Source organism: Trichogramma pretiosum, unplaced genomic scaffold (genome assembly GCF_000599845.2).
Source record: "Trichogramma pretiosum strain Unisexual culture from Peru unplaced genomic scaffold, Tpre_2.0 scaffold38, whole genome shotgun sequence".
Taxonomy (NCBI): Eukaryota; Metazoa; Arthropoda; class Insecta; order Hymenoptera; family Trichogrammatidae; genus Trichogramma; species Trichogramma pretiosum.
In genome coordinates, this window is record NW_019641677.1 from 1,330,763 (window position 1) to 1,340,551 (window position 9,789).

General features: G+C 48.0%; 1 protein-coding gene across 1 annotated transcript; it reads right to left on the reverse strand.

The window, feature by feature from the left end:
- Window positions 1–5,618: 5,618 nt before the first annotated feature.
- On the reverse strand, window positions 5,619–8,495 carry LOC106650627. Its single transcript, XM_014368765.1, has one exon. It carries the CDS (start codon window positions 8,493–8,495, stop codon window positions 5,619–5,621), a length of 2,877 nt encoding a protein of 958 aa, XP_014224251.1.
- Between the last annotated feature and the right edge of the window lie 1,294 nt (window positions 8,496–9,789).

The following is a 9,789-nucleotide window of genomic DNA, read 5'->3' on the forward strand; positions in this document are numbered from 1 at the left end:
CTCAGTGAGAAAGAAACGCAGCACATGCTTAGAATACAGCTGAGCAGGACTTAATCAGCGAAGCGAACGTCCGTGAGGTCTTGGTCGGCGACGCCGCGCCCCTTCCTGTCGGAGCCGCGGTCCATTCGTGCTCGTCGATGCAGCTCGCACGCGTAAGGTTCCGCTTTTGCTGGTCGAGACGTTATAGAGACAGACGTTGTATGTGCGTCGCGTTTCTAGCCCGACGAAAAGCCGACTCGCTGAGCAACGAGCTTTGGCATTCGGACTCCTCTGAGCCGAGAAAAGGGCAGCAGCGCGCGTTATACTCGTCGCAGGCTGAAAAATATAAAAGCGAGCCTCGAATTTAATTGCGAACGCACACACAGTCGAGCTATAGCAGCTGCTGCTTGCTACTTGCTTTCAGCGTAATTACTTCATTTTTCGCGGCTCGCGCCCAGTTCCTGCCGGCAGCAGCAGCTGGTGCTTCGGCTCGGGAAAAAAGTGTCCACGATGCGTACAGCTTTAGGCTCGGGCAAAAGCCGCCCAAGTCTCGCTGTGGATCAAAGCGAGCTCTCGGAAAAGTACCGGAAGAGCAGCGGCCCGTCGGATGAACGTGCCCTCTATGTACACGTCCAGATGCATTCGCGTAAACGTATTTATATAATATGCAAAAAACGAGACTGGCGCGATAAATTGAAGAGCATAAAATTTAGTATACGGGACATTTAAGTGCGTCGAGGTGCACGGGCGCGAGCGTGCTGTGAATTTTCTGAGCCTGCCTTTTGGGTCGGGCGGTATTTCTTGCTTACGGTGCGTGAAAAACTAAATTATACGGTTGTTTCTATGAACTTCGGATTTTTGGATAAGCTCGCAGAACGGTAAGTGAAAATTTGGACAAAACGAGTCATGGTACCGTAATACATTTTTCTGCTCGATTTTCTCGAAGCTAATTTAGTTCGAGACGACAAGTAAAAAAAAAAAAATAAAAAAGAAGAAGAAGAAAAATCGTTGCGAAACATAATTTGTTTGGATCGATCCATTCAAATGTATCGTAGGAAAAAGTACGCGGAGCGCTGCGGCAAAAGAAAAATATGCGCTCAAAGCGAACGAAACGGGATTGAGTTAAAAAACACAGTCAAGCGCGCAAGAAAAAAGAGCAAAGCAGATAAGACGGGCCGAGAGAAAACAAAGTGAGCCGTGTATACGTACGTATATATACGCAGAGAAAACAAATGTTGGCCGATTTTCGATTGGATTCGACTAGCTTTGTGTACGAGGTTTTTTTTTTGACCGTATATCGTTGCAGTGCACACCGACAGCATTCAGCCAGTTGGAATACAGGGCTAAAATCTGCTTTTTAGTTAAATAATTCGATATAAGAAAAAACTTCTTACCGCACCTTGACTCGTACTACTTGTTTTGCCAATGATATAACCAATCCCCAAAAGCCAAACATATCATCGTTCTTCTCATCGTGCATTATCCGAGGCCTTTGCTGGCTGCTGCCCACCACTGAAAAAATCAACATCCTTTTCCTCCTCTCCTCCTTCTTCTTCTTCTTCTTCATCTTTTTTGCTTCAATAAAATATTTACCTGAACCATTAGACAATGTTCCGCGCACGAAGCCATGAAAAGCAGCGAAGCGACGCTAGAGAGAGAGAGGCAGCCGCAGCGGTGCGCGTAGTATCTTCCGCTTTTCGGTACATATAAGGCAAGAGAGAAAGCGACGGCGTATTCAGCACTCGCACGTCTTCTTTCAAATTATATACGGGTAAAGACGTGTCTGTGTGTGTGTATGTGTGTGTTTCTTTCGTGCAACTCCTCTGAGCTTTAGGGCTTGGCTCGTTTCTTTGAATCTTTACGAGCCTCTAGAGTGGTTGCGCTGCAGTGGCGCGGTCGGGCGCCGCAAGAGGATCTCTCTTTCTCCCTCTATGTGCTACGTCGGCCATGCTCTCTGGCAGCTCCGACGAGTACGACGACGAAGGCCAACCTCGCTCAGCTTTTATATTCGCGCGTATCATTTTTGCCCCGCGTACATACCCGTTATACCGTTGGTGCTGCTTGAGCGCCGAGCTCGCTCGCTTCATTAACTTTGAAAATGACAAGAGCGGAGGCTGTAAAAATTTTTTTGAAAAAGACGCGTTACTTTTCATCGGTTTCTTATGTGCAGATGCCCAAGTAATCGCGTGAAATTGCGAGCATGTAACGAAAGCTTTTTATCGTTAGTATATTTCCTACCTACAATGATTCAGATTTAATCGCATATACAGGTTCCTATACTGGAAATTACGTACAATTTACTTATTACGTAAGCTTTACTTATTTACTTGTGGATAATTAATAGCTGTGCTTGACACCTAGCGGTGACACATCTAACTTGACGTACATCAATACGTACAGTAACTAGAATCTAAATAAACAGAAAAATAACAAAGCTCTCTCTTTCTTCAAATCGCAATTTTTGGGAAACTCGTAAGATATGGAAATTTTGACATACGTATTTCTTCACAACATTTTAGAGACTCATAGCAAACGTCCCCCCGGAGAGTAACTATCCTTGCATTTTATCCTTGAATCGTAAATGCACAGCGAGCGATGAAAAACAACTTAAGCGAGCCAGTTAATAGCCAAGTTATGGTCCGCTAAGAGAAACACGCGCCGAGCAAACTTCGAGTAGAAAAATGCATCCTCCGACTCGTCAGCAGCAGCAGCAGCAGCAGCAGCAGCAGCAGCAGCAGCAGCAGCAGCAGCAGCAGTGACTCAACTGAAGAGCGATGCCGAAAACAGCGTCTACGCTGGCACAAGAACTCCAAGCGCCGCCCGAGCTCTCCTGCGTGAAACAAGTTTCATATACACGACGTCGACGCGAGTATAAAAGTCCTTCGATTATGCGATTTTGTTTAACTTTTTTTTTTCAAAATATTGTCCACCTCGCACGCGTATATTTCAAGTTTGCGTCGACTTTGCGCCTCTACTATGTATACAGCTTCGTCGTAGCTGCGCCGCTGGACTCTCGGCGCATGAAAGTTTTGATGGTTTTACTTTGTATGTACGGCAAACCTAATGCCCGTACTGCTGGGCTCTCCTGTGTTTGCGCCCAAACTCTGTATACATACAGCACGCGAAAGTCATATACAAACTATTGTGTAACGGCAGTAGCAGCGAGAAACAGAAAAAAAGCGAATGAAAAAGTCGAGCGAAACTATAATCGTACGTTTAATATGTATGTGATATATCGATAGTGCCACGGGGCGTAGGAGCGATTACGCTCCATACCCTCCCTCGGCCCTTACGAGTACGTATAATAAAGTTCCGAGAGTACATTAATGGCTCGCCGCGGGTTTATCAAGAACTGACCCAAAGTTATGGCAGCGTAATGACTCCTACCTATACCTGGCCTGTCTCTGCCTCGTACCGTGTGTCTCCTGCGCTTGCCGCTACTTTGTATTTATAGACTGCCGAGACGACTACGACGACGACGACGATCCAGAATTAAAGGGGCTGCGCTGCTGCTGGGAGACAACTTAATTTGCTCGCTTGGCTCTCTCGCTGTCACACAGTTTCCGCGCGTCCGGACTTTGTTCCGAAACTCCGGTATATGTGTGTGTGTGTATAGGTAGTGCCGGCTTCATATTACGTACACTACGGCCAAAGAGCGAGAGAGGATGCGGCAAAGGAACCTTGAAAAGTTGATTAAAGAGGTCGAACGTTTACGGTCTTTTGCTTGGCTGTATCAGCTCGAAATAACAACAGCAAAGTTATTATAACGTTATATTTCAGACGAGAGTTTCAGTGTTTTGATTAATGTCACCCTTGATTTGTCATTAATGTCGATCCGACTGCGTGCGTGTCCCCGAGTCGAATGCACTAATGGATATCGGTAGAATTTGACGTAATGTGCGGGATTCGCGAGTGATTTACGTAAACGTATAAACCAAAGAGCCTTAGAGAGCGAGATAAACTTGTAATGTATTACAAGAGAGCTACAAAGCCCGAGTGTGTGTGCGGGGGCTCGATAAGTCGACAAATTGCTACGTACTTCGACCGAAGCTTTTTTCTTTTCTCGCGTCTCGAGTCCGATGATATCGGGTATATAGAAGAGAAAAATAAAGGCAAATATTTGTTCAGTCGCGAGATCGGTCCGTACGAATCGTCGTACATCTTATCGGCCAGAGATTGTTTGCCGAAGTTATACACGCCGATCGATTTGCGCGCAGCTTATTAACTTTCGACGGTGGTTTATTTGTTTTCTGGTGTAGCTGCATCCTCGAAGTGTAGCACGTGTCCGAACGATCGAACCTCGAGGATGTTTACAGTTCGATCGCTTACATCGTCAAATAAGCACAAAACCAATTCGAAAATAATTCGCGAAACAATTTTATACTGTAGTTCGCATCGAGAAGGCTAAATTTCGATGGTGAGTTATATACATATTCACCCCGAGAGTAATTTGCCTCGTTTCGTAACGATCCGTTAAATATCTCTCGCAGCAGCGCAGCGCGGGAAAAATGCTTGAAATGCTATACATATACCCAGCAGCAGCAGCAGCAGCAACAGCTGCACGATGCACATTTATCAAGGCTGTTTCAATACTCGCGCGCGTCCTTTGCCAAACATGCAGCAGCAGCACAGCAACAAAAGTAACCCAAATATGCATGCGCAGCCGAGCTCGCTCGCGCGTTCGGAGTATGCAGCGCGAGATGAAAAATATCGCGTATATATACGTACGCATTCCATGCCGTTAGGGGGCTTACAAAAAAAAAAGTACGAAAACAACATTTTTCGAGGTCCGACGAAGTAAATTCACGAATGCAGCTGCGTAAGTGCAGTAGCTTATACACTACACAGACTTTTGCGTGAAACCCCCCCGCGTAAGCGTGAAAAAGGCGGCATCGCGTGTGCGCAACGAATCTCGTAAAACACTCTCGCGAGTATATAAGAAACATTAGAGCGACTCGACCTCCCCGCAGGTATATATACATATAGTAGCGAGGAGGAACCTTGTTTACGTTTTGTATGTATATATACGCGGCGCGCGTTCCTTTCCATCATATTCTCGCAGGCAGTCGCGAGCGAGAGGCGCGAGGCATCAGTCTTGCGTGTCACATTTCTATTAGATTCGCGAGTGCGAGAAAGGAAGAAAAGCAACATCTACACGTGTTTGCACTTCAAAGCGCCTCCCCCACTCGCGACTGCGTGGCGCGCAACTTTTTTACGTAATAGAAGAGGAAAAAAAGGAAAGAAGAAGGAAGTGAAGCGAGTCAGCTGGAGCAACACACGTTGCTTCTCTGCTGTATATAAACATTTATATGTATCGAGGGAGCTGATGTATATACCGCCTGTATATACGATTCGAGAGAGATTTTTTGATTGATTTGAACAATTTATTGACCAAGGTCGAAAGACCGAATGGCAATTAGCAGTAAATTACAATAATATATATATTTACAAATAAAACAAGCATAAAATAAGCTAAGTAAAACAAAAATATGCAAAAATTAAGCCAGATAACAGATATTCAGGTACAGTTAATCAGCATCATATTCAAACACTATGACTAAAAGTATATACAGGTGTAGGTAAAATTAAATGCTATAAGTACGAGAGATTACAATTAATAAGCAATAATACATAAAAAATTATTGAGCATTTTGTTGTCTCCTCATGTAATGCCCAAGTAGGCTCTTGAATGACGCCAGAGAGCCCGATGACCGTATCTGAGCAGGAAGTGCATTCCATGAGTTGGCTGCACTAATCGAGAAACCTGACTTCAAGGTGGAGGAATCCGCAAACGGCACCTCTATCGTCGGCGCTCCACCCGCGATTCTTGCAGATCTGCGGACCTCCACGCCCGTCCAATGATAAAGATTCGAAATGTATTCTGGGCATAATCCATTGAGCACCTTGAACGTTTGCATGTTTAAAAAATAGTCGCGTCTCTGAGATGGTAGCAGCCAATCGAGCCTGGCGTAGTACGGCTGAAGTGCTGCGTCTCTAGGGAGCTGGAAGATGTAACGTATGCACGTGTTTAGAAGTCGTCTGAGTTTTAAATCCAGTGTGGCAGAGATGTCCATGAAGGCGAGGCAAGCGTAGTCAAGATGAGGTATGATGAAGGCGTTAATAAGCATCTCTTTGACGTTGACGGGCAAAAAGCCAGCCCCAGCACGCAGTCGATGAAGCACTCCATGAATGCGAGAGGAAATTCCTCTGATGTGAGCATCCCAGGAGAGTGCGGGGGTCATCACCAGGCCCAGATTGACAACTCTGTCCTCAAAAGGTATGACGGTGCCGTTCAGGTTAACTCTCCCAACACGATCGAGGTCAATGCGCATGAGATATTGATTTGATGCAAAGAGGATTGCCTTAGTTTTGGCAACATTAAGACTCAATCCATTCGTGAGTGCCCAATCAGAGACAATCTGTGCGTCCTCGCTGAGCCTTGCCACGGTCTCATTAAGCTCGTTCGACGGGCATTGCAAATAGATCTGGAGATCATCAGCAAAGAGCATGTGCGTGGACGTGCAATGGCGAAGCGCACGCGTAAGCCCATCAATGTACGCTGCGAACAGTATAGGCGCGGGTGTGGAGCCTTGCGGAACACCCGATGTATATTCTCTGAAGGCCGTCAAGCCACCCACGTCATCCATTACAGCTTGTGAGCGGTTCGACAGATAAGAGTGAAGCAAGGCGAGCGCTGTGGACGAAAAGTTCTGCAGTTTTAAGGCTCGCAGCAAGGTCGCGTGGTCCAAAGTATCGAAAGCGCTCCGGAAGTCAAAGAGTACGAGTATGGTGATGAGTCCATCTTCTACACCCCGCCTAATATCCTCAGTGATCTTTATCAATGCAGTTTGCGTGCTGAAATTCTTCCGAAAACCTGACTGTCTTGGTGAAAGCATACTGAAGGTCTCGAGATGCTCGGTAAGCTGTGCCGTAAGCAATTTGTCAAAAACCTTCGCAAGATGCGCCAAGTTGGCGATCGGTCGAGTCTGAGACGGTGATTGAGGCACACGCACCTTGCTTAACGGCCTGATGATTGATTTTTTCCAAAGCGACGGATACTGACAGGTTGAGATTGATAGGTTGAAGATAGTAGTAAGAGACGGTGCGAGCAGCGAGAGAGTGTCGCTGAAATAAGACAGGGACAAACCATCCCCAGAGCACGCACTCGCCCGACCAGCCACCTGAGTTAGTGAAAGCAGGACCTCCGTCTCCTGGACAGGCCGGAACTCGAAGCTTGGTATGGCATCGTCAACAGTTAGATCAGTGATGCGAACAAACTGTTCAGGTGAGCAACACGGATGAGCAGTTGTCACAGTGCAGTAATGATCCAGCAGCTTGGCAGCCGTGAAGAAGCCGAGTGGTGAGGGCGGCTGAGGGCCAGACAGGCCAATACGACGCAAATAAGACCATCTCTGGGAGTCCGTTTCACAGCGCCTCAGGCCACCAATCAAATATGACTCACGTGCACGTTTTATGTCACACTTAATGTCGCGACGCAGTGATCTATACCGCTGCAACAAAGCCGGACACCGACCTCTCTTGTAAGCCTTATAAAGTCCATCCCGAAACCTGCATCTATCCCGGAGCGCTGGCGTGAACCACGGGGCCGCTGTGGCGCGCGAGGAACGAGCTCGTAAGGGAGCGAAAGTGTCCAAAGTAGCTACCATTCCAGTCTGAAGAGCACTGACCATCTCGTTCAAGTCCGACATCTCACGAGCCGAAGTGAGAGCAGATTGTAGCTCAAGTGCAAATTCAGGTGTAGCAACGCAACGCCTATCTCGGTACTTGCCAACACTGCAGAGAGGCAACGGTGCAGCGAGCGCATATTCGACCATGATGGAATCGTGAGCAGCAGCGAACGGTGTCGGGGACTTGGTGCTGGCAATGACTTTATCGAGCGAGTCTACAATGATGTGATCAATGGCGGTGTCAAAAGTGAGGCCATGATGTGTGGCCCCAAAGGGCACGATGTCAAGCGAAGCCTCCGAGACCAAGTGCCGATAATGAGCAGTCTCGTACTCGTCCGAGAGCAAGTCCACGTTGAAGTCACCAGCCAGGATCGACCCGCAGTACGCACGGTGACACATCGAGCGATAGAAGCTGAACAGTTCGTTCAAATAAAAGCCACCGGGTCTTCTATAGACAGCTCCAAAGAGCAGCTTCTGTTTTCCACTGCCGATTTCCATCCAGAGGCACTCAGTCTCGTTCAGTGTGACTATCTGAGGAGCGTGCAGTATACGATGAGGGATCCCATTGCGGATATAAACGGCAATACCACCACCTTGCATGTATTTGAATTTTCGCTTTCGGTTATGCTTGCGTCGGCGCTTAGCTGCAGTTGCCAATAAACCACGGTCGTTTCTGATGAGCTTGTAGCCCGGTATATTGCACATTGTCGACGGTAGATTGGGAGTCATCCATGACTCGACCAGCGATAGTACATCGATGTTTTGCGTCGTCAATAAATCACGTACTTGCGTGAAATGATCTCGGAGTGAATTGATGTTTATGTGCATGATTGTGATTCTGTCGAGCAACTCCGACAAGCGATCCTGGTGATGCTTAATTACCTTCTTCAGTCATAACAGACTCTCCAGATCCGACTCCGTTAACAGCTCGATGACATCGGCGCCATCCGACTTCCTCACGCAGACCACTCCGTCGCGAGCCCAGACATGACGATAGCCGCGCGCACTCGCTGTGGTTCTTGCCTTACGGAGTAAATCGTGCACAAAATTTGAGTGCATTTCGTATAGTCTCAAGCTACCAACGGCACCAGGCACGAGCGCAGAGGCAAGCAACTCTCCGGATCTCTTCTTGAGCCTGAGAACCGAGTCGCGGGAGACTATCTGCTTGAACTGCACAACCATGGAGCGAGCAGCGGATGTGTCGGGCTGGCCATCGGCGAGCCGAGCCGACAGCGGAAGCCACCGGACCTCATTTACGTCGGCAATGTAGTTATCGGCTCCCACAAGCTTGAGGACCGCAGTACAAACACCACGAGCATCCTGATCAACAGTGGAAACCAGGGCCGATGGGATACCTACAATTTTAAGCTCCGTACAGGGCTTGGCCTTGCTCAGGTAACGCTCAGTTTGCCGCTGACGAGCCTCCAAAGCCTCGATACGCCCCGCATGGTTCTCGAGGGTTGAAATCGCCCTATCGAGCTTGAGATCGGTGGCAGCAGAAGCAGCTCTGAGCTCGGAGCAAGTGGCACTGACGTCGCTCAGGGTCGCCTTCAAGTCTCCCATAGTCGCCTCCATCCGGGCGAGCACAGCAAACAACTGGGTCCCATCACCGACCGGCTGAACTGCACCAGCAGGCAAGAGCATGTTTGAGGCCGACATCGAAACAGCAGCAGTCTCCTTGGCAAGAATACCTCGGCGCGAGTCCAGGCTCGAAGTGCGGGAAGCCGCTCGTGTAGATGCAACAGTCCGTGCGGTCTCCTCACGTCGAGCAACCGAAGCTTCCGGAAGAGAGGCAGATGACAGACCAGCACAGCACTTTGTCGATGTTCGAAGAGCGAGGTAAACGCTCAGACAGTCAAGATGAAACGACGAACCACAGGCGTTACAGGTAGTGGACTCAGCTGCAGTAACAGCGTTCTTGCACCTCTTGCATTCAACGTCAGACATCAGCAAGTCAATACACAGCAAGCATAACACAACAGGGCAGCAGACAGCAGTCGCGACGCTTAGTTCAAAATACGGGTCCACAAGCACAATAATAAGTTTTAAAGTCAATACGCCGAGCTCTAGTAGCGTATAAGACTCTCGATCAGCATGTAAACAAACCAAGCAAGACACAACA

Coding starts and splice junctions, on each gene's coding strand:
- LOC106650627 (XM_014368765.1), bottom strand. CDS start 8,495: ATGCACATAAACATCAATTCACTCCGAGATCATTTCACGCAAGTACGT.